Source organism: Gasterosteus aculeatus, chromosome X (genome assembly GCF_964276395.1).
Source record: "Gasterosteus aculeatus chromosome X, fGasAcu3.hap1.1, whole genome shotgun sequence".
NCBI classification, from domain to species: domain Eukaryota; kingdom Metazoa; phylum Chordata; class Actinopteri; order Perciformes; family Gasterosteidae; genus Gasterosteus; species Gasterosteus aculeatus.
Window position 1 is genome coordinate 878,385 of NC_135698.1, and position 25,039 is coordinate 903,423.

At 43.6% G+C, this 25,039-nt stretch overlaps 4 protein-coding genes and 1 pseudogene across 6 annotated transcripts; 2 read left to right on the forward strand and 3 right to left on the reverse strand.

Annotated features, from left to right (window-relative positions):
* Window positions 1-9,571: 9,571 nt before the first annotated feature.
* LOC120808632 (histone H3) lies at window positions 9,572-10,748 on the forward strand. Its single transcript, XM_040161661.2, has one exon. It carries the CDS (start codon window positions 10,204-10,206, stop codon window positions 10,612-10,614), a length of 411 nt encoding a protein of 136 aa, XP_040017595.1. The 5' UTR covers window positions 9,572-10,203; the 3' UTR covers window positions 10,615-10,748.
* A 1,509-nt stretch (window positions 10,749-12,257) lies between these two features.
* On the reverse strand, window positions 12,258-13,596 carry LOC144383637 (histone H1 pseudogene; annotated as a pseudogene). The gene has a single exon (XR_013451054.1). The product of XR_013451054.1 is annotated as a histone H1 pseudogene (transcript).
* On the forward strand, window positions 12,283-12,616 carry LOC120808643 (histone H4). Its single transcript, XM_040161674.2, has one exon. It carries the CDS (start codon window positions 12,283-12,285, stop codon window positions 12,592-12,594), a length of 312 nt encoding a protein of 103 aa, XP_040017608.1. The 3' UTR covers window positions 12,595-12,616.
* A 2,485-nt stretch (window positions 13,597-16,081) lies between the features above and the next one.
* On the reverse strand, window positions 16,082-16,515 carry LOC120808641 (histone H2B 1/2-like). The gene has a single exon (XM_040161671.2). The coding sequence runs from the start codon at window positions 16,487-16,489 to the stop codon at window positions 16,118-16,120; it is 372 nt and encodes a 123-aa protein (XP_040017605.1). The 5' UTR covers window positions 16,490-16,515; the 3' UTR covers window positions 16,082-16,117.
* A 1,249-nt stretch (window positions 16,516-17,764) lies between these two features.
* On the reverse strand, window positions 17,765-23,156 carry LOC120808630 (galanin peptides). 2 transcript variants are annotated; one of them, XM_040161656.2, is made up of 7 exons: window positions 22,929-23,156; window positions 22,731-22,802; window positions 22,251-22,305; window positions 21,466-21,537; window positions 19,106-19,192; window positions 18,662-18,733; window positions 17,765-18,102 (listed from the first exon to the last, which is right to left on the reverse strand). In XM_040161656.2, exons 2-7 carry the CDS (start codon window positions 22,800-22,802, stop codon window positions 18,041-18,043), a joined length of 420 nt encoding a protein of 139 aa, XP_040017590.2. In that variant the 5' UTR covers window positions 22,929-23,156; the 3' UTR covers window positions 17,765-18,040. The 2 variants fall into 2 exon arrangements, with proteins under 2 accessions (XP_040017590.2, XP_040017592.2); XM_040161658.2 differs by lacking the exon at window positions 21,466-21,537.
* Window positions 23,157-25,039: the final 1,883 nt, after the last annotated feature.

Genomic DNA, 25,039 nt, shown 5'->3' on the forward strand with positions numbered 1-25,039 from the left:
ACTGTATTTATTTGTTATCAGGCTGCTCTTGTAAATCTCTTAAGCCTCTCCAGTTGATTTAGAATGCTGCAGCGTGTTTTGCTGCACGTGTATTAACAAGAACTAAGAAAAGGGATCACATCACTCCTGTATTAACTTCTCTGCACTGGCTCCCTGTTGAATCAAGAATAGATTTTAAGGTACTTCTCCTCACCTACAAGGCACTTGCTGGTGAGGCACCGTTGTATCTTCAAGAGCTTGTAACACCGTATTGCCCTACAAGGCAGCTGCGCTCCATAGATGCTGGTTACTTGTTGTTGCTGTGGTTTTAAAAAGTAGGCTGGGGGCCAGAGCCTTCAGTTGTCAAGCTCCTCTTTTGTGGAACCAGGTTCCACTTTCAGTCCGGGGGGCAGATTCGGTCAGCTCTTTTAAAGTAAAACTTAAAACGTTCCTCTTTGATTGTGCCTATAGTTAGGGCTGGCTCAGGTTAGTCCGGACCAGCCCTTAGTTAAGCTGCTATAGGCTTAGAATGCTGGGAGAATTCTTAGGACACACAAGCTCCTCTCTCACGCTCTCGTTCTACCATAATTCACGTTTTATTAATGCACATGACTAATTCAGCTTCTTTCTTTTTCCGGAGTTTTTTTTGTGCTTTCTCCCCTATCAGGTCTCCGTAGATCGTGGTTCCTTCTGGACCCTGGTCCTGACACCTACCGTGGCCCTGCTGACGCCTGCTGCTGCCATCATCATCATCATCATCATCATCATTATTTTAGATATTAATCATATTACTGTACTCGTAAACCAACATTACCCTCTCCTAAAGTCTCCGTGCTCTCCCTCCCCACAGGCTTCTGTTGATGGTGGTTCTATCTGATGGTGGTTCTATCTGATGGTGGTGGTCCCTGCAGTGGTCCTGCTGTGCGCCTGACTTACTACTCACAATTACTTGAATCATTTCTGTCATAGGAATTGCATGTATTATACATTGTTCATTCTGTCCACATGGCATCCATTGTAGTCTGTCCATCAGGAGACGGATCCTCCTCTGACGTTCTCACTGAGGTTTCTTCCCTTTTTTCCCTCTTGGAAGGGTTTTTTCATTGTTTGGGGAGTTTCTCTGTGCCGATGGTGGGTTTCGGGGCAGAGGATGTTGTATGTGTACAGACTGTAAAGCCCTCTGAGGCAAATTTGTAATTTATGATTATGGGCTCTACAAAATAAAATGAATTGAATTGAATAAATTGCCCTCATTTGTGTGTGTGCTTCATTAGCATGTAATTGTTTTTTCAAGGATTGATTGTAAGGAACAAAATTATGAAATATGTTTTCTTCTAATTCTAATTCTTCTAATTCTTTTTGATCCGATTTAATTTTAACTTCAAATCTTTCTGAATGTGTTCAAATCTAATTTCTTCAGATACTTCTGCTTTGTTAACGTTAATATAATGTTTAGTCCCTTCGTGTATTACTTTGGGTTAACAGGAATATAATTGTATAAATTTAATGTTAATAAAATACTTTCACAGTAAATTGTGTCCACTGGGCCTTTTTTTTACACATCAGCGTCTCTGTGTAGAAAGATTTAAGAAACGTATGAAATTTGTTATTTTACATTGAAACACGTCAGGCTACAAATCCACTTCATTCCTTTTCTTCCATTAAAGACACAAGTTGAGACCTTTTTGTTCTCCACTCAAACAGAACTGGGAATACAATAGTGCACATGTACCTAGAGACACACACACACACACACACACACACACAGGTCAGAGGTCATTTTCCCATGAAACACTTACAGTGATATGAACTTAAGTTTTCTGCATTTCTAAATAGTTCAAATCTACTTTAATATGTCATATATTATAAAATAGTAGAATATAATGTAACAACATGATTTAATAGAAAATAATATATGATATAATAGAATAGAATGTAATGTAATATAACTTAATAAAACATCCTGTAATGTGACATAATGAACAGTGCAGGATCTGGAGTTCAATCTGTTGTCACTGAGAGGTGGACTGATGGTGGGGGGGTCTGGGGTCAGAGGGCATTCTCTGGTCTGAGGTCAGAGGGGGGTCTGAGTACACAGGACCAGACTCTAAAGGACGGGTAGTGTGGTCCTTTTCACTCGATGATGTCACCAGGTGAGGGGGGGTCCTTCAGGCGTCCGATGAGCTTGTGTTTGTTGTGACGGTGCGGATCTAATAACTGTGGATTTGTGTGATTCAAGATGATTGTATTGTGTTTGTGAGCATTCTGCACGTGGAACCAAACCAACCAGCAGAACCGTCCCGTCGGTGTCATCTCCTGCGTCACCACGGGGGGGCGTGTTTCCTCATCAGCGGATTTACAACCAACCACACAAGTACCACAAAGCATCTTCTAAAGAGAACTCGCATCTGATATGAAGCCTTTTATTTCCTTCATTCATCCGTTTGCCTCCTCTTCACATTTCTTCTTCTCTGAATCTGAAAACCTGAAATGAGGAAAGAAGAACGGAGGCGCCGGTTAATCTTTTAGGGGAAAAGCAGTTATTATTAGAAGTCATGTACAAAAGGAATATTCCATGGTAGGATTTTATAAAACGTCCACATTGATCAAAAGATCGCACAACGAGACAAACACAAACACACACACACGTCAAAGCTTCATGTGGTTTAGAAAAAGACGCCTGTGAGGCTTCATCTGCCGGATTTTCCTTTGTCTCCATATCTCCATTGTGACACGTCGGTAGCGTCCCTTACGAAGGAGATTCTATTTGCTACGAAGGTTCGTAAACGTTTGGTTTCGTTGGTGATGTATTTCAGCACTGTTGTGCTATCCGTCCAGAAGGAGGATTTGTTCAGCTGAAGCTGTAATTCTCTCCGAAGCATTATATCAACTTTGACAGCTAGAACTGCAGCAGTGAGCTCCAATCTGGGAATCGTTACTTGCTTTAATGGTGCTACTCTTGCTTTTCCTATCATGAAGGCAACGTGCACCTCCTTTTCGTTGTTTTCCAGTCGAAGATATGAAAATGTACCGTATCCACTTTCGCTGTCGTCGGAAAAGTGGTGTAACTGTGCATGTCCAATTTGACCAAGGTTTGTGGGCTTCATGCAACGGTCCACTTTTAACTCTGTCATGTTGTTTAGATCTGTCAGCCATTGTGTCCATTGTTGAGAAATGGTTTGGGGTGTGTTTTCATCCCATCCAAGGTGTTTTCTACAGAGTTCCTACATAATCAGTTTGGCTGGCAGAACAAATGGCACCAGGAATCCCAAAGAGTCGTATACAGACCAACCACGGACAGGATGCCGCGTCTGGTGTATGCTCGTGAGGGTGCAGTCATTCTGAACGTGAACATGTCTGTCTCAACGCACCAGTGCAATCCTAGTGCTCTTTCCGTCGGCAGGTTGTCCTTGTCCAAGTCAGTATGAATCCTCCCTTCTGGCAGAGAGTGGTCAGGTCTCTTACCATAAGAACTGCGCCCTGTTCTGTGGACATGGATTTCAAACAGTCAACATAAAAGTTGTTTTTTACGGTGTCTATAACCTCTGCTGGAAAGTGAGTTTGGTTATCTTCAGCGATCTTTCTTAGTGCAAAATTGGCACAACTCAGCGATGACACTGCTCCAAAGAGGTGTACTTTCATCCGATATTCGACGAGATCCTGCTGCTCGTCACCATCAGGCCACCATAGGAAACGCAAGTAGTCAATATGGTTGTCTGACACTTTGACCTGGTGAAACATTGCTTTGATGTCAGCCATCAGGGCAACAGGCTCTTGTCTGAATCTGAGGAGTACTCCTGTAAGTGAGTTGGTAAGATCTGGACCCTGTAGCAATTGTTCATTGAGCGATGTTCCCTTGAAGCCAGCGCCGCAGTGTCAAGGGATGCGTCGATCACAGGGGATGACATGACAAGGCAGGAAGTGAAGTTACCCGGGGACACGAGTGGCAGAAAACTACAAAATACAACAGGAAGTGAACCACACCGTGACACACAGTCGAAGACCACTCTCAAGGTTCCTTTCCTCGGGTGATACACCCCGTGATGTGGGATGTACCAGAGTTTCCCATCAGTATGATTCAGCTGATCCTCTGGTATCATAGCCGTTGTTAACCATTTCTTTGAGAAAAGTTGTATATTCTTCGCGAAACCTCTCATTTGTAATAAACTTGCGTTTCAGGTTTTGGATGCGTTGCTCTGCTATGCAACGGTTGCTTGGCATGCAGGGATTTTCTTGCTTGAAAGGTAAGTCTATGCAATAGTGACCATCTGTAATTCATGATGAGTGATTCACAATATCCAGGAATTTTATCTCTTCTCTGGACATTTTCTCTGTTTCCTTGCAGGTTTCTTCATTGTAGTCGTGATTGTATTGTTTAACCAGTAGCTCCTCTAAGTTCACGATGGACAGTCGGTTGACAGCAGCAGCAGGGCAGCCATTCTCATCCCTGCTGTTGTCTCCTCTCAGAGGACCATATATGACCCACCCCAATAGGGTCCTCACAGCGTATGGTCCATTGGCTTGGCTGTTGACCACCTCCCAAGGTTCCAATGCCTTAGACGCATTTGTGCCTATGAGTGTCACGGTGTGGTTCACTTCCTGTTGTATTTTGTAGTTTTCTGCCACTTGTGTCCCCGGGTAACTTCACTTCCTGCCTTGTCCCGTCATCCCCTGTGATCGTCTAATAGTTTCCACCTGTGTCCAATCACCTGCACCTCCCTTGTGTATTTAAGCCGTGTGTCTCTTGTGTCACTTGTCGCGTCATTGTCTTTCGTCACACATGTTGCCTGCTGTTTTTCCTCCCGGTTCCTGTGTTTTTGACCTTTGACTATTAAAGTCCTTTTGTTTCCTGCAAGTCTGCATCTGAGTCCTGCCTTCCACCCGCACCCCTGACAATGAGCAGGTCAATGCCAGAATCTATTTCATGAATCTTGACGTCCTTCAAGTAAGGCCATTGAATCAGGTCTTCTTGTCTGGGAATGTTGAGCTTGGAAACGGGCATGATCTTGTGTGTAAATACATTGGACAGTTGTATGAAATCAGTTTTGTCCAGACTTGATATCTCTAAACCTGGGATATGATGACTAGTCACAGGTTTCACTTGGTTCATTCTACGCAAAAGAATACTAGTCTTTTGTCCTGTTACATTCAGTCTTCTCATCAGGCGTTCTGTGCAGAAGGTGGCTGAGCTTCCATGGTCCAAAAACGCATACGTCTGCAACAGTGTCTCCCTTGGGGGTCTTAACTTGTACTGGAACAATAGAGAAGAGACAGGCTTCTTCACCGGCCCCAATATGCCCACATGTATGAGGTGAGAGAACAGCATTGCTCCCAATTGATTTTCCATCCAATTCTGTTTTCCTTCCTATGTCTCTTTATTCAATATGAAGTATTTCAGGATGGTGCATCTTTTTCCTGGTCTGTGGACACCGCACCAATGTGTGACCATCTCTCTCACAGAACAAACAGGAATTTTGAGGGTTAGTGACGGATACATTTTTCATTCCACTTGTCATTTTTTCTTGTATTGGCATTTCCACAGGTGTTGCAGTAGTTGCAAAACTGCTTCCTCTTGGTCTCGGCCTCTCTCTTGCTGTGACATCCTGGATGTTCCCAAAAAGTGGATCCGACAATATCTTCACTTGTCTCTCCATGAAGTCTACCAAGCCAGAGAAACTAGCCCGACGTCCATGTTGTTCCTGGAGCTGACATGCCCTATTCCTCCACTTGTCTCTGAGCTTGTAAAGTTTCAGAAGAATGGTCTTCATACTGGAAGCGAAGTTCAACTCCTCCATATAGGTGAGCTGTTCCATTGCATTGCAACAACCTCTCAGGAATAATGTAAACGCTCGCAATGCTTTCACGTCCTCTGGCTTGATCGCTGGCCAGGCAAATGCTTTGTCCATGTATGCTGTAGCAATCTCATGTTCGCTACCAAAATGTTCTTTAAGCAGCTCTTTTGCTCTTTTATAGCCCTCAGCCGAAGACAAATGTTGACAGCTGTGGACTAAATCCTTTGGATACCCTCTGGTATATTGCTCTAGGAAAGCAATAGCTGTAGTCATCAGTCTTTCTTTCCACTCCTCTCTCGAATGCCCTGATGAAAACTCCATATTGCAAGGGATCCCCATCATAAACGGGAATGTCTCTTGGTGGTAAGGTAGAAGAGAGATTGTGTTGAGCTAGAAGAGTGGTTATGTCACTTTGCTTCTGAATGATGTGATAGATATCACCTTGATTATGATCATTATATCCAGGTTGTGTTAGAGGAGTCATATCCTGAGCTCTAACAGATGGTCCATCAGCGCTTTCCTTTGGCTGAACAACCTGTTGCTGGGAAGAAGATTCTGTTCCCGTCCGCACATTCAGTCTTTGTTGCACTTGATCGGGTAAATAGGTGTTTGCATGTGGATTCTCTTCGACTGACCTTTTCCTTTGAACAGTTCATTTTTCAAAATAAAAATTCTCTTATAAATAAGATTATCTTTACAGATGGCAACGAGACGTTGGGACCGTTGTAATCTGTGATTTAATGACGTTACACAGTGAATAGTAGTTAATGATGTTACACAGTGAATAGTAGTTAATGATGTTACACAGTGAATAGTAGTTAATGATGTTACACAGTGAATAGTAGTTAATGATGTTACACAGTGAATAGTAGTTAATGATGTTACACAGTGAATAGTAGTTAATGATGTTACACAGTGAATAGTAGTTAATGACGTTACACGGTGAATAGTAGTTAATGATGTTACACGGTGAATAGTAGTTAATGACGTTACACAGTGAATAGTAGTTAATGATGTTACACATAGAATAGTAGTTAATGATGTTACACAGTGAATAGTAGTTAATGATGTTACACAGTGAATAGTAGTTAATGATGTTACACAGTGAATAGTAGTTAATGATGTTACACAGTGAATAGTAGTTAATGACGTTACACGGTGAATAGTAGTTAATGATGTTACACGGTGAATAGTAGTTAATGACGTTACACAGTGAATAGTAGTTAATGATGTTACACATAGAATAGTAGTTAATGATGTTACACAGTGAATAGTAGTTAATGATGTTACACAGCGAATAGTAGTTAATGATGTTACACGGTGAATAGTAGTTAATGATGTTACACAGTGAATAGTAGTTAATGACGTTACACGGTGAATAGTAGTTAATGACGTTACACAGTGAATAGTAGTTAATGACGTTACACAGTGAATAGTAGTTAATGACGTTACACAGTGAATAGTAGTTAATGACGTTACACAGCGAATAGTAGTTAATGACGTTACACAGTGAATAGTAGTTAATGATGTTACACAGCGAATAGTAGTTAATGATGTTACACGGTGAATAGTAGTTAATGATGTTACACATAGAATAGTAGTTAATGACGTTACACAGCGAATAGTAGTTAATGATATTACACAGTGAATAGTAGTTAATGACGTTACACAGCGAATAGTAGTTAATGACGTTACACAGTGAATAGTAGTTAATGATGTTACACAGCGAATAGTAGTTAATGATGTTACACAGTGAATAGTAGTTAATGACGTTACACAGTGAATAGTAGTTAATGAAGTTACACAGTGAATAGTAGTTAATGACGTTACACAGTGAATAGTAGTTAATGACGTTACACAGTGAATAGTAGTTAATGACGTTACACAGTGAATAGTAGTTAATGATGTTACACAGTGAATAGTAGTTAATGATGTTACACAGCGAATAGTAGTTAATGACGTTACACAGTGAATAGTAGTTAATGAAGTTACACAGTGAATAGTAGTTAATGACGTTACACAGTGAATAGTAGTTAATGACGTTACACAGTGAATAGTAGTTAATGATGTTACACAGTGAATAGTAGTTAATGACGTTACACAGTGAATAGTAGTTAATGACGTTACACAGTGAATAGTAGTTAATGATGTTACACGGTGAATAGTAGTTAATGACGTTACACAGCGAATAGTAGTTAATGATGTTACACAGTGAATAGTAGTTAATGATGTTACACAGTGAATAGTAGTTAAGGATGTTACACGGTGAATAGTAGTTAATGACGTTACACAGTGAATAGTAGTTAATGATGTTACACAGTGAATAGTAGTTAATGATGTTACACAGTGAATAGTAGTTAATGACGTTACACAGCGAATAGTAGTTAATGATGTTACACAGTGAATAGTAGTTAATGATGTTACACAGTGAATAGTAGTTAATGATGTTACACAGCGAATAGTAGTTAATGATGTTACACAGTGAATAGTAGTTAATGACGTTACACAGTGAATAGTAGTTAATGAAGTTACACAGTGAATAGTAGTTAATGACGTTACACAGTGAATAGTAGTTAATGACGTTACACAGTGAATAGTAGTTAATGACGTTACACAGTGAATAGTAGTTAATGATGTTACACAGTGAATAGTAGTTAATGATGTTACACAGCGAATAGTAGTTAATGACGTTACACAGTGAATAGTAGTTAATGAAGTTACACAGTGAATAGTAGTTAATGACGTTACACAGTGAATAGTAGTTAATGACGTTACACAGTGAATAGTAGTTAATGATGTTACACAGTGAATAGTAGTTAATGACGTTACACAGTGAATAGTAGTTAATGACGTTACACAGTGAATAGTAGTTAATGATGTTACACGGTGAATAGTAGTTAATGACGTTACACAGCGAATAGTAGTTAATGATGTTACACAGTGAATAGTAGTTAATGATGTTACACAGTGAATAGTAGTTAAGGATGTTACACGGTGAATAGTAGTTAATGACGTTACACAGTGAATAGTAGTTAATGATGTTACACAGTGAATAGTAGTTAATGATGTTACACAGTGAATAGTAGTTAATGACGTTACACAGCGAATAGTAGTTAATGATGTTACACAGTGAATAGTAGTTAATGATGTTACACAGTGAATAGTAGTTAAGGATGTTACACGGTGAATAGTAGTTAATGAAGTTACACAGTGAATAGTAGTTAATGACGTTACACAGTGAATAGTAGTTAATGACGTTACACAGTGAATAGTAGTTAATGACGTTACACAGTGAATAGTAGTTAATGACGTTACACAGTGAATAGTAGTTAATGACGTTACACAGTGAATAGTAGTTAATGACGTTACACAGTGAATAGTAGTTAATGATGTTACACAGTGAATAGTAGTTAATGACGTTACACAGTGAATAGTAGTTAATGATGTTACACAGTGAATAGTAGTTAATGATGTTACACAGTGAATAGTAGTTAATGATGTTACACAGTGAATAGTAGTTAATGATGTTACACAGTGAATAGTTACTACGTGTCCGCAGGGCAACAGCCAATCAGCTCTGCTTGGCGTCAGCTTTGTTCCATCTGCTGTAAACAGTCTATTTAACGTAAATTCAATTAAGCTCAAGTCAGTGACTGGCAGTAGAGAGGAATTTAATCTCAAACTATATGGTTTATATTATCAGGAATCAGGAACATTTATTACCAAATTATATAAGACATACAAGGAATTTGAATCAGAGAATGAATGAATGAATTTTATTTATTCACACAATACCACTTGAAACATAACACAGCTGGGGAGGCACAAGATTAATTGGGCAAGGTGAATGGGTCCCCCAAAGAAGCTAAAGAAAGCTTATAGGTGGGGGCCCATGATTCAATTTATAGTGGTAGCACAAAACTGTAAAGTACACAATTACCACAAATTATAATGACTAGTTGCTCACGAGAGACACACTAGTACAAAACATCACATACACATACAATCATACATCCCAGTAGTCCATGAAAAAACAGTTTTATATTAGATGTAGGTTGATAATAAATATTTTATAAGACAATGATTACAATACAACGTGGTGCAAGAGGAATTTAAATTAAAAATAAAGTTTAAAAAAGTCAGAAATAAGGTGCACCAGCGAACAATGCACGTGTCCGTGGAACGAGCCGGGCGGCTCCAGGCACGAGCACCGAGGGCGGGAGCTCTGAGATTTGGCGGACAGTTTGAAATAGTTTTCCACCAATGAGCATCGCAGACTCTCTTGTGGAGGCGCGGCTGAGCTCCAGGAGGAGTCCTCCACCAATCAGGAGCCAAGGTCTGAAGCTGCGTCACCGCTCCACAGCCGGTCCACACTTTAAGAGCCGAGTGTCTCCGCTCAGAGTTCACTTCACCAGAGCGAGACTAGTCGATCATGGCACGAACCAAGCAGACCGCCCGTAAGTCCACCGGAGGCAAAGCCCCCAGGAAGCAGCTGGCCACCAAGGCCGCCCGCAAGAGCGCCCCGGCCACCGGCGGCGTGAAGAAGCCTCACCGGTACAGGCCCGGTACCGTGGCCCTGAGGGAGATCCGTCGCTACCAGAAGTCCACGGAGCTGCTGATCCGCAAGCTGCCCTTCCAGCGTCTGGTGAGAGAGATCGCTCAGGACTTCAAGACCGACCTGCGCTTCCAGAGCTCCGCTGTTATGGCTCTGCAGGAGTCCAGCGAGGCTTACCTGGTGGGCCTGTTCGAGGACACCAACCTGTGCGCCATCCACGCCAAGAGGGTCACCATCATGCCCAAAGACATCCAGCTGGCCCGCCGCATCCGCGGGGAGCGAGCTTGAGAAGTCTGCTCCTACTGACCCCACAACGGCTCTTTTAAGAGCCACCTCACTCTCTGTAAAGAACTCATTCCTTAACGCGACCACCTACATAAACTCATGATTTTAGAAAAGTTGTCAATCCAGAGTTTTATGAATAATCTGTATTTAATCATGTAGATGTTTACAATGTACGTCCTCAATGTCAAAGTGCCCGAGCTAACAGGCATAATCTCAACCATTCTTCTACTGCTGTCATAAGGACCGTAAGGTGTGTGAGTGATATTGATATTACTTTGTTGGACATATGAAGAATTGCATAACATAAGTATATCTGAATCATTTCTGTTGGAGGAATTTAACGTATTTTACATCTTCTCTGTTTATTCTGTACACATCTTTCAGTCTGGCATCCTCTGCCGTTCTCCATAAGTTTTTTTTTATCTCCCTATCAAAAGTTTTCCCTGTTTCTATGAGGGTTTCGGGACGGGGGAAGTATACAGACTAAAGGCCTCTGAGGAAAATTTGCATTATATTCTTGGCATAATCTGACACCGCCAAGACAAGTGTGGCAAAATACCGCAGGCAAGTTAACAACTTTCAACATACGCATCAATTCAAACAGATCAGCCCCGTTTGACAGCGAGGTCGTCACACTCAGACAGCACGTGAAGTCCTCTGTGCCTTTGACTGGTGATCTGTCCCCGCTGGCAGCCAGCTGTCTGGCCGATAACCTGCAGGCTTCTCCAACATCTTCGTGGTGGGAGACTGCGCTGACGTCCACGAGCCCAAGATGGCATACCACGCCGGGCTGCACGCTGCCGTTGCCGAGAGCAACATCACCAACAGTCAGAGTGGGAAGGAGCTGACCTCGTACCGTGCAGGTAAACCCACACACGTCTGTTGTAGTCGAGTGTCTGGTGGTTGCCTCTCGCTGATGGTGTCGACGGTTGCTAGGTAACGTCACCATGTTGCTGGCGATGGGCCGTGACGACGGCGTGGGTCAGTTCAACAGGCTGAAGTTGCGTGGTTGCTTTGGGGAAGAGTCGAGATCTTCTGCTGTGGAAGAGTTGGAGGGAGGTGCAACAGGAGCAACCCTGAGGACTCCTCTAGTAAGGACCTTCACTCACTTCAGAAAAAATGAGGAAAGATCATTTTTTATGTTGGCCGATCGATAGAGCACGTTTGTACACCCAGCTTGTTCTTTCTACAATATTTAAATATTGGGAGTATGAACTGATATCGGTTACTCAGGTAATTAAAGGTAACATAAAAAATGTTTTAAATTCATGCAAAGAGGCATCTTTAATTTGATTTCTGCTAGAAATAAAGGTTTCAGATGCTGTTTAACATTGTAGTCTCAGCTGATCCATGTGCTGAGAAAATGTAGTGATCTAAAACATGGACCAGCAGTAGCCTCACTCAGAAATTAAGGATTTAACTTTTTGCTAAATATTATAAAGGGGTCTGTCTTTAGAAATCCCTCCATAGATTCATCAAAGGCTGAATTCAAAGGACATTTCGAAGGTCCAACAACGAGCAGGAGACATTCATTGATTAGTGGTGTAGTTCAGCAGGGGGCGCGAGGGAACCAACTTCAAGCAGCGTGTCTTCTGTCACGTCCTCCGACTGGGTTTAAACATCTGTGAACTGACCCTATTCGCTTGTCTTGTTTCAAACTTATCTGACAACATGAGCGGAAGAGGAAAGGGAGGAAAGGGACTCGGCAAAGGAGGCGCCAAGCGTCACCGTAAAGTCCTCCGTGACAACATCCAGGGCATCACCAAGCCCGCTATCCGCCGTCTGGCTCGCCGCGGCGGAGTGAAGCGCATCTCCGGTCTGATCTACGAGGAGACCCGCGGTGTGCTGAAGGTCTTCCTGGAGAACGTGATCCGCGACGCCGTCACCTACACCGAGCACGCCAAGAGGAAGACGGTGACCGCCATGGATGTGGTCTACGCCCTGAAGAGACAGGGACGCACCCTGTACGGCTTCGGGGGATAAAGGCCGACTTTTACTACCAAAACCACAACGGTCCTTTTAAGGGCCACGCACTCTCTCCGAAGAGTTGATCTCCTGTTTAATATCAAAATTTAGTATACGTTGTATGAAAGTTGTAACCATCAACAACAATTTTAAACAATTCTATGTGCAGTTTTACATGATGGGTATTCTTTGCTATGTTTAAGTAGCCCATGTGTCTGCTCCCTAGATGCTCGTACTAGCTAATGTTACATGAGTGAATGACCTAGCCCTTGTATGATACATTCTGGAAATCACAGCTATAGTCTACAGCTGAATAATGAAGGAAAAGCTCTTTAAGGAAGGATTGGGTGGCTCTTAAAAGAGCCTTTTATAGAAGCGTTGGTTGTTCAGACTGAGGTCAGTTTACTTCTTCTTGGGTGCTGCTTTCTTGGCTTTGGGCTTAGCGACCTTCTTCACGGGGGTTTTCTTGGCTGCGGGGGCCTTTTTCACCACCTTCTTGGGGCTCTTGGCCACCTTTTTGGAGCTCTTTGCTACCTTCTTGGGGCTCTTGGCCACCTTCTTGGCCGCTGCGGGTTTCTTGGCCTTCTTCGGTGACTTCTTAGCGGCTACAACTTTCTTCACTGCCGCTGCTTTGGGCTTTTTGGCCGCTGCGGGTTTCTTGGCCGCTGCGGGCTTCTTGGCTTTAGGAGCGGCTTTCTTTGCCGGTTTGTCGGCGGTGGTCTTGCTCACCTTGAAGGAGCCGGAGGCCCCGATCCCCTTGACCTGGACCAGAGTCCCCTTGGCCACCAGGCTCTTGATGGCGGTCTTGACGCGGGCCTTGTTCTTGTCCACATCGTATCCTCCGGCGGTCAGAGCCTTCTTGACGGCGGCAGCGGACACGCCGCTCCGCTCCTTGGACGCGCCCACGGTTTTCACGATGAGGTCGGAGACGCTGGGACCGACCGTCTTCGGCCTGGACGCCTTCTTCTTGGCCGCTTTGGGCGCGGCGGCGGCGGCCGCAGCTGGAGCTTCTTCTGCCATTTCGTCCCGCTGTTGTGCGTTTGCGTCGTCGAGGACTCGGGAGACTGAGACCGATGAAGAGCTCGAAGCAGCGGACTGCACTTAAACGCACCATGAGAACCGTGGAGACTCAACCCGGCCCGGAGCTGCTCGTGCAGCCTGAAAGTCGAGTCACGTGTGTTTTCTCTCCACTGATTAAAGACTAAAAGCTAAATGTGCTTCAGGTGCTGGAGGCTGAAGGCGGAGGAGCCGATAGCGGACTAGTTTCTCTGCGTGTTCAGGTCACGTGGAGCTCTGATGATCGATGCGTTTGGTTTGAGGAGCCTTCAAACGTCACCTACTCAGCGCCGAGGACAGCGCTGATCAGCGGCTTTTCCCACTCATTTCTCTCCTAAAAGTATTTAAATTGCATCACATCTCCATCAAAAGTCGTTTTCCAACTGCTCCACATGTTTATTCAGGATTGCAATTTAAAAATAACCATCAGATGTTGATCAGTTTTTAATAAACTAGAGTTATACTGCGAACAGTAAACACACTGGAGACGGTGGTGGCTTATGGTGCAGTTTAATCAGACCTCCTCCCTGTGGACATGTCTTCTGTTATTTTATACATCAATGTGTAATCCTCAATTACACTTTTATGCTCCCATAGCACTGTTACTATAACACATACGTTATTTCTGTTGTGCTGATGAATCCTATTAGCACAGATGCAGTTGCATTTAAGTGAATACAAATAACCATCATTGCCATTACTGACATTCATTAAAAAAGTATTTCTATGCATAACAATCAAAAGGTTTGACTAATTCATACAGAAATAAATAGAGATTTTAAACTGAATTAACATGTTTTATGTTCAACACTTATGAAATTACACAATTGCAGCCTGTTTACATCATGTTGATTGCACAAAGTTAAAATAGCAAACTATGCAAATCTGGGGATGGGCACAAGAACAGCTCATACTGGTACCTGTTATTGACTATATGAGTTTTAAGCACGGTTTTCCAAGTCCAACTCATCTCTTTTCTTGCCTTGCTGGGCCTCAGCATTTGACACCATTGATCATTCTGTCCTGTTGCAGAGACTAGAATTGATAGATTGATATTAAAGGAACTGCTCTCAGCTGTTTTAAATCCTATTTATTGGATCAATCCCAGTTTGTGCTCGTAAACGGTGAATCCTCGATGACCACCAATGTTGCTCACGGTTCCACAAGGTTCTGAGCTTGGACCGATTTTATTTGCCCTGTATATGCTTCCTTTGGGCGATGTTATCAGAAAACACTGCATAAGCTTCCGTTGTTATGCAGACCGACCAGCTTGTTAGACTTCAATAATGTCTTAGAAACATCAAACTGAAATCCACAGAAAAAGAGCTCTGCCATCTGCGAGAACGCCACTTATCATGTGTTGTTCACGTCTGCTACTGTCTTGTTCACATTTACTATTAATTGATTTGAGACTGATCAAAGGCGGTCTGCGAGAAGACCACCTGATTTGTCTTGGTTACTTCTGCCTGCTATGGGCTTAGACTGCCGGGAGACTTCTTAGGACACACCGAGCTCCTCTCACTCTCTCCTTCTACAATAATCCACATCTCGTTAATACAGATCACTAATTCAGCTTCTTTCCCGGATCTTTTTTTTTGTGCTTTCTTGCAGGTCTCCGTCAATCGTAGTTCTGTCTGGACTCTGGTGTCAACAGGGCCACGCAGGAGTCAGGACCAACCGCCTCTAACACCATTAATATCCCAATTTCTTTTGCTGTAAACATTAATGTAACATTTATTTGTTCCTTCAATGGAGTATTTGGGCTTTTTCGCAACACAGGTTTCCATGGGTCATGGTTATATCTGGCCTCCTACCGTGGCCCTGCTGACACCTGCGGCTGCCATTATGAATATTAATATTACCGTCATCATAAACCAACATTACCCTCTCCTAAAGTCTCTGTGCTTTCCCTCCCCACAGGCTTCTGTGGATGGTGGTTCTGACCGTTGTCCCTGCAGCGGTCCTGCCATACACCTTGCTCACTAATCGCAATTATTTGAATCACTTCGGTTATAGGAAGGAAACGTCTTCCACATCGTTCATTCTGTACAAATGACAATTGTAGTCCATCCCGGGAGATGAATCCCTCCTGACATTATCCGATGGGGATTTTTTCTGTCCCAATGTGAGGGTTTTGGGACAGGATGTCGCATGTGCACGGACTGTAAATCCAGTCTAACACTCTCGGAGCGCCACTTTTTTATTCTTTAGAAGTGGGTGCCTCTTAAAAGAGCCTTTGGGTTTATAGATTCCCTAGAAGTAAATTGGACGATATACGCATTTTTCCTCAATATATAAATGGAAATCTCACTTTAAGCATCGATGAGAAACTAGGATGAATATCCCAAGTTTTTATGATTCAAAGATCTATATAGCCTTTATACCTGCAGTGACAATTGTATTCAATTAAACACTGGAGGAAACGGTCTTTAGAAGAGGTGGGTGGCTCTTAGAAGAGCCTTTGGGTTGGTGGTCTACATCAGGCTCACTTGGAGCTGGTGTACTTGGTCACGGCCTTGGTTCCCTCAGACACGGCGTGCTTGGCCAGCTCGCCGGGCAGCAGCAGGCGCACAGCGGTCTGGATCTCCCTGGAGGTGATGGTGGAGCGCTTGTTGTAGTGAGCCAGGCGAGAGGCCTCGCCGGCGATGCGCTCAAAGATGTCGCTCACGAACGAGTTCATGATGCCCATGGCCTTGGAGGAGATGCCGGTGTCAGGGTGCACCTGCTTCATCACCTTGTACACGTAGATGGCGTAGCTCTCCTTCCTGGTCTTCCTCTTCTTCTTGCCGCTCTTGCTGACGGCCTTGGACACGGCTTTCTTGGAGCCCTTCTTGGGCGCTTTCACAACCTCAGGCATGATTCAAGTCTCCGTCGCAGACTGACAATGTCGCGATGTGAACAGGACGGTGTTCATATATGAACGAGATGCAAATGTCACTGTGCGGTCGCTCGAGCGTGATTGGTTGTCTTCTGTGTGATACTGCGCATGCGTCTCACAGGCGGATTTCTCTATTGAGACCGAATCACTTTGGCGCTTTTAACACGAGTTTGTCTCGTGAGTTTCACATTGAGAATCATGTTGTAAGAATCATTGTGTGCACTGAAATCATCTAATGACCGTCACACAAACCATTCACAATCACAGGGCCCTGTTGATAGTTAGTTACACACTTCAATTCTTGACGTGTCAAGACATGACACACACCCTTTTATCATCCAGAATAGACAAATACATGTATAATAGTCATAAATAAATATTATAGGGCACCTTAACAGGACTTGTAGGCATTCAGCACACTGAGCCACGGAAGTGAAACATGTACAGTTTGTGTTCTTATGGCTAGACTCACTTTGTGATGTGACTTTAGAAGTTGGATGAGCGCAATTATTCTGATGACTGAAGTCTAGTAGTTTAAATTAACGTTTGAGCGCAGATTAGTTTGTGACATCAACCATCGGGTTAATTTGGCTGGAGTCGAATTTGATTAAATAAAACCTGCCTGTTATCAAGTACGTGATACCTTTGTTTACAAGTCATTAAAAAAGCTGTTTTTAAATGTTTCCATGCCTGTACGTGGATGATCATGCATATTATTAAAAATATGATTACAATGCTGGATTCACATCTTCACACCTTCAAGTTTTAAAACATAATGGGCTTTATTCCAGCCACGTTAGCATGTAACATGTCCGCAGAATGGAACCTTGTAAACCCTGAAATACGTAAAGTACAGTTGGACAGAACTTAATGTATTGTCATAATTCATATTAATAACACTAATGTTACATTGTATGGTTTGTGGAGTTGACATCACTCAGAAATTTGATGGTAAAATACGTTTTTGTGTTTCTTTCTTCATCTCTACGGATCGGTTGGAGTCGATGGTGGAGAAGGTGAGCCTGAACCTGCAAGGTTGGCGGTTCGAGCCCCGGCGGTGTCCCTGAGCAAGACACATGACCCCTAATTGCTCCCCGGAAAAGATGTAAGAAGCCACGTGTTAAAAATGCAGCGTGAGTGCTTTGTATAAAAAAGCGTCCACTAAATGACCTGTAATGTGACAAGAAATATCATATGCGTTTTATTCTGAAATCCCAAACGCATGAATGACGGCAAGAAAGAATTCAAGAAGCGCAATGTGATTTGTTTATTTATTTCCCATTCTCATAAATCGATAGACGATAATAATAATAAGCATAATAAGATAACACTGTTGTTTACTGAACAGAGGTCCTCCGTAAAAAGTGACTTATTTACACAGCAACAGAAGCATCTGTACGATTTGTAAACCGCCCAAACGCCGGTACGTCCAGCATCAGAGTGTGACGGAGCAACATTTAGGGCGGCGGGAGTCCGGACAACAGGAACGTGGACCCGGGGAGACGGAGACGCACGAAAGAGGAACCGGCGTTAGGGATTGGCCAGTTCATCTGATGTCACAGAGGACGGCAGGATGTCCAAGGCTCCCATCTCTGCAACACACACACGTTGTAGTGTTAATAAAGACAATGCACATCATTACCCCGCTTAAAATGTGCGTATGTATTAGTGCAGCTTCCTGCAAACCACCTGATCCGTTGAACGTTGACGTTTCTGGACCAGAAACCGGTTCGATGAACAGTGTGAAGTGATTATGAATCAACCCGGTAACCTTTGAAGCTGGCGTACCCTTTGGGGGGTCGCGTCCCACGTTAACGCGGCATCGTAACATTCTAACAGCAGTGTTCTCCCTACTGTTATAGTGGGGTTCGCCGCTAATTAGCATTAGTTTTCCGTTAGCTCCCGCGCATGCGTCACGTCACAATCCACTACGATCTACTGCCGATCGACCTGTTGGGCAACTCTGATCTATCGTTTTGATGACGGCCGCTCAATGCGTCGTCGATCTCAAGGCGACCTTCGACGTGTCTTTGGTTTGAAGAAACATCGATGACGAAACATTTGCTGCGTATTTGGCAATGCGGTTGTGGGTCTTCTGCAGAGAATCACTCCTCGCTTCGAGATGAGTCCACATAGAGACGATGAACGTACCTTTAAGCTTCAGGTACGACAGAAAGTCAATGATGGTGTGGATGACGTCTCCATCTGCTATTCTCTGGGAACCTGCGGACGTAAAGCAACAGAATGCAGCCAACTGGAAGTTCTCACGTGAGAATATCAGTGTCTCCGGACACTAAGACGTCCTGACACCGAGAAGAGTCCTAAAGATTCCTTCAGAAAAATGTCAACATGATAGAAAACTCTGATTCAAACAACTGCTCTGTTTGCATATACGAAATATTCTGTTTCTGAAACAGACAAACTCCTGATAAGCGAGTATTTTAAATAGTACAATGGTGGCAGAGTTGTGTGCATTTGACTCCCATGCGAGTGAGAGTTTGAACAGATGTCTTGATATCGTTTAAATCAGGCCTCCATTTACTTCAATCGTCAAAAAATACCACACAGAAAACTGAGTGAGATAGAGAGACAGACCTGTTCTGAAGTCCTCCTCCTGGCCCATGTCCCTCTTGCCAGCTAGACCCGACTTGTCTCCTAGTGTCCTGTGTCCATCTATTCCATCTGGACAATGAGGAGTGACATCACGATTGATGCAGTCAAACAAATAAGTGAGTTCACTTATTACAGCATTTCAGCCGAGGCTGTTGTTCAAACTACATCTGCTCTTCAGAGAATATCTAAAGGACAATGTTGTCCACTTGCTTATTACATCACTCTATTTGCTTTGAAATGTTTGGTTGAGACTCTTGTACGGACCACCTGCAGGGCTTGGCTCGTGGAATTGCGGCAAAGAAATGGAACACGTCTTTGGCAGCGGTGTCACATGCACACAAAGAAAGCGTTAGAACAATGCTGGTGAAATGGTTTGTGGTTAGCTTAGCCGCGGTGATGCTTACGGCGATGCTTAGCCGCGGTGATGCTTACGGCGATGCTTACGGCGATGCTTAGCCGCGGCGATGCTTACAGTGATGCTTAGCCGCGGTGATGCTTACGGTGATGCTTAGCCGCGGTGATGCTTACAGTGATGCTTAGCCGCGGTGATGCTTAGCCGCGGCGATGCTTTGCTAGCGGTCGCCGTGTTCCTGCGAGCCTGCAGGTCACAGCGAGGTGTCCTCTGAAACAAGCCTCGTCCCAACACTCGCACATTGTGCAAACGCCACACGGAGACCTCTGTCGATGGCGACATAAGAGTCCCATCAGGCGGCGGCGTGTCCCCCCCCCAACCTCCTGATGTGTGGCGCCCCAATGAAGAGGTCCACACTGACTGCTGACCCAGAGGTCTGCTTAGAACCCTTAGAAGACTCCTCTTATCGTTTGGTTGAATAGTGCGTGTCCCACTGAAAGGTTCGACGGGACGGATGCTAATTGGCTGGAGGTAATTTGGGTTACTCGTTAGCTTGAGTAGAGCTCGAGCTGCTTAGCTGTGTGTGTTTAACTACAAGTACAATTCAAATCCGTGACCTCGGAGTGACCAGGAAGGGCCGAAATGAACAAACCGTTCCTGCTGACTGGGGTCTTTTTCAGACAGTGGTACTTGGTGGTCCAGCAGCTTTCTGTGGGGTTTGTATGTTCTCCCCGTGTCTGACTGATATTGTGTCTATTTACAGAAAAGCATAACCTGTAAGTGAAAGATCTTAAACCACTTTGATGACAGTAATTTGAAGGTTTTTAAAAACACTCCATGTCAAAAAAGAGGGCTTTTTTGTTTCATTTTAGTGGAATGAGTCAATTTCACATCCCTCTGGTAAACAGTTTCTCAGCATCACATCCAGGGGCTTTTATTGTGAAAGGTAAAAGAGGAAGGGGAGGGATCTGGTCTGATAACAGGTGATGTAATGTTCTTGTTCTCTTTTTTTTCAGTTAAACTGTGTCATGGGAAGAGAATTGCGTTGCATTGTAATTTCTGGTTCGGTGTAAAATGACTTAAAAAGCTCTTAAAGTAGATTGAGGTGCAAACAGATCGTACAGAAAAGGGCTTTATACTGTCGAACGGCATGCTGGGAAAAAGTTACCTCTCCTTTGCAAATGTGAGCTTTTATACCAAAAACTGTTGAATCCAGGAATTAGCCGGTCTCAACTTAAAGGTTCATAACGTCCGTGCAGAGACACGACCAGCTCCATTTAAAAGGGAAAAAATATATATTTCACAAAACTAAAATAAAAGAGATAAAAGCATGATATTAAGATTTACGTTACTCAAGTTTTAGCTGAAATGATATATTATAACACAGCTTTGCTGTTTCATTTCAATGCCAGTAGTTTATGCTAAGCTACGCCTTCCTGCATCAACAGCATCTGTGTCTGACATTACTTATCTAATCTCACAGATGGTAAATTTAAAGATTAAATAAATTTATTTTATTTTATTTTATTTTATTTTATTTTATTTTATTTTATTTTATTTTATTTTATTTTATTTTAATTTAATTTAATTTAATTTTAATTTAATTTAATTTAATTTAATTTAATTTAATTTAATTTAATTTAAAGATTTATCAGTGTCGATGTCGCGTCCTACCGTGTGCGACATTAAACACGCAACCTCACGCCAATAAACCACGTTTGTCGCTGTGGAAAATGGCTGCAAAGTGAGCGGAACCATAAAAAACTAAACCCACTGATTAACCTGCGTCAGCTGGTCTGTGTTTAAGTAGCTTCCCACTACAACTAATACATTTTTTTTTAGCCACGTTTGGACGCGTAAGCAGCGACAGCAGCAGGCGGACAGACGTCCTCCCAGATGAGTGACAGCTCAGGAGGCGGGATGTGTGTGACAGAGCAATTCCTCCCCCCCGACACCAAGGCCCTGCAGCGGCCGTACGTTTCTATCTTACATGGGGTCACCAGGTCGTCTCTGCCTCGCACACTGGGAGAATCCTTTATCTGAATTAGGTGATCAATACGACCTGCAACACAGGAGCAACCTTCACCTGAGCTTGTTGTGACCGTAAAATATCAACTAACACAATTTTAAACGTGTTGACAGTGTGATTAATGGATGTGAGTAAAGTGTCTGCTGTCCACATACGTGTTAACTTGCCTCTAAATATTGACGAATCCCCGTTGAAGCCTTTTCACCACAGGGCCTAAACAAGACGCTAAGCTACCAGACGCTATTTCCACTGACGACCGCCGGGATTTTTAATCGCGCGGCTCGTTTTGTCTTTGAAAAAAACGAACATGCCTCGACGGGACAGAACACGCGTGGCGTGAGCGCACGGAGGCTGTGATGGAGTCTGACGGCAGCAAACGCATGAAGTGAGCGTGAAGGAGCAGAACGGCTGAGATGTTCACGCGTGTCGGTTCAGGACGTCGTGTCGATGCATCATGGCGGTAAACGCACAGACCGACCACAGCGCCTCTTTTAAATGAACTTTTAAAAAAATATAATTAGACAACAACAGTTCTTGGTTATGATTAAAAGATTGTAATTGTTAAATGTTTGGTACAAAAATAAATATTCAAGATCTTATGTGACCGGCGTTTTGAAGGAAAAGCACAGCCAAATAATTCGCTGGTTTGGGTGAATCATTTGTAAAGTCTCCTGTGAGTCCACGTGTGTGTGTGCGCGTGTGCGTGTGCGTGTGTGTGTGTGTGTGTGCGTGTCTGCCGTACTTACGGGGGCCCAGCAGGTATCCAGCGCTGTTCAGCGTCCAGCCGCGTTTCTCCTTCGCCTGCAGGGTCACCAGACACACCGTGATCATTTATGCAACATGAAACATGTTCGTATCCAATTTCCATATTTATATTAACTACACTCACTCACAATGCATTCAGTTTGAAGCTGCTTTTATTGCATTTAAGCTTTGCATTGTTCTTTTCTCCATAAATGAAACAAATATGTCATTTAAATTCTCTAAAACCCAAATGTCTCCAAGACACATTCATGAAATAACATGTTTATTTAAGGTGTAAGGTGATTACTCTGTATTTGTACCCACATGTATATATATAGGTTGTCTTCATTGTGCATTTAAAGTTCTTGTTTAAATTAGAAGAAAACAGATATTTAATTCACATTGTGTAAATGCGTTGAAGCTCTATGACGTGCTGTGTGTCGCCGGTGTACGTGAGAGAAGGTCCGTCCAGCGTCACTCACCGCGATGACCAAGCCGACGGTCTCCGAGAGGAAGACGAGCGACACGCAAAACACTGCAAAGTACCTCCGCATCTGGTGAGAGACACGAGTAGTACTTCGTCAACACCCGCGTCGGCCACATACTCGCATACTTCTACATTCTGGGAAACTTTCACCGCTGGTCGGGAACTTTAGTCCGGAGATGAAAGAGCCGCTTACCTTTGATGTGACTTTCCCGCTCGTTGCGCTTTGATGTCTGCGGCACAAGTGGCTGGTGCGCTTTGATGTCTGCGGCACAAGTTGCTGGTGCGCTTTGATGTCTGCGGCACAAGTTGCTCGTTGCGCTTTGATGTCTGCGGCACAAGTTGCTCGTTGCGCTTTGATGTCTGCGGCAGATGTTGCTCGTTGCGCTTTGATGTCTGCGGCACAAGTTGCTGCTGCGCGTTGACGGTGAACCGGGGAGACTGCGCGCGCCCTTTTATCCTCTCCGGCCCGACCGCACTGCGCGTCACCAGACCCCCCCCTCCCCCCTCAAACCCCCCCCTCAACCCCCCCCCAGCCCACCGGATGGGTCACGAACACCGCGCACAATGAAATTCAATAATATCACGTAATGCCATCATCTGATGTCTTTCTATGGCGCCCTCGGAGACTTGGGATTGGATTCTTTTAAACAGAGGGGGGTTGGGGGGAGAGAGGGGAGAGAGGGGGGAGAGAGGGGAGAGAGGGGGGAGAGAGGGGGGGGGGGGGGGAGGGGGGAGAGGGGGGTAATTCTGTGCAATTCTTCTGTCCTGAGCTGATACGTGACTTCTTTTAAAGAAGGGAACGGTTAATAAAATGTTGTCCTTTAACGTGTTAGAAATGTTAAGGCTCGTCAAAGATTTTACTGCTCTTGATTCTTCGGTTGCCTTTTGTTCCGTAATAATAACATTTTGAACCTTTTTCTTTATATTTTGCAGCGCCGTTGGAGGAGAAGGAGCGTTGAAGGAGCCCAGTTGAGGGTCACGTTTGCATAGTGTGTGCAGACAGTCCAAGCTGAAGACAGAGGACTCTGCGTGGGGACTCAGCACGGAGCAGATCCCTCTGGTTGCAAACAGAAGCCCGACTGAGCAAACGAGCCCATCTCTCTACTCAAGTACGAGTGTCGGCTATAGTCCGAACACTTGACGGGGCATCTGGACCAGGATCTGGTCAAGTGCAGAGGGTTTAGCATCCGGTGGACGAGCCGTGGACAGCACAGCTAAAGAAGAAGTCCTGACTCTTCTGCCCCTGAAGACAGCGACAAGGGTTCTATATTCTTCATGGTTAAAAGGGTACCATTAGAAAAGCTGTCGGTGACAAAGATGTCAATCACGTTTGTTGATATTGCTAACGATTTGATCAATAGTACTAATGTATGTATAATGTGAAACATTGAATGTTGAAACTGATTAACAGAAATAAAAATGTTGCATGTTTAAATATATCTGTGTTTCCATCATTGTTGTGGAATTCATTGAGGATAATTAACATTGACACATATTCACTTTATTATTATTATAAAAGGGTGATCTGTGCTTCTTTGTTATTCAGGACGTGTTGTATCAAACAGGCAGCTCTACTACTCGATATTGTTAAAGTAGCTCAGAGTTTCAGAAATGCGGGTGAACCCAGACTTAAAGTATCTCTCTTTTAAATTTTCCAGTAAGTAAAAAAAGTGTCTTTTGTTGGTCAGAATTGGCATCCAGATTGTCACGGTATGGAAATAACTGATGCACCTCGCCAACCAAGCTTGCCGTGAGCTGCTGTCGCTACGTTGCCCTGCAGGGCTTCACTGCACTTCTTGCAGTTGGAGATGCAGCATCGGTTTTCACTGTGGATTAAACATGTTGTAGGAACCGTGTCCTTTCAGTGAACCCCCATCCGACGGACAGACAGAGGGGTGGACAACAACGCAGACCACAGACACATTCAGCAACACGCCGTGTTGCAGTTGTTCTGTGCAAAATGAGAACGATTTCCATCTTCATTTGAAAAATACTAATCAAGAGATTTTCTCCAAAGATCCCAACATCTGTTCAACTCACTGTACATTAAATTAATAATTTGGATTTAAACCCTTAAGGAAAAAATGCTTTATTTTTAATAACACAGCCCTTGTAATTGCTGTTTATTGCATTGTCTGGTGCATTTTTAATTTGGTACAATTCAATACAGCCTTTCTATCCCTTTTAATGAGACTGGAGAACAGCGTGATTACTGTGTGGAACCCGTTACACACTGAGATTAAACAATGCTTCATCTTAGCGAGGCTCCAGTTCAACATGCACGCACAACCATGAGGATGAACA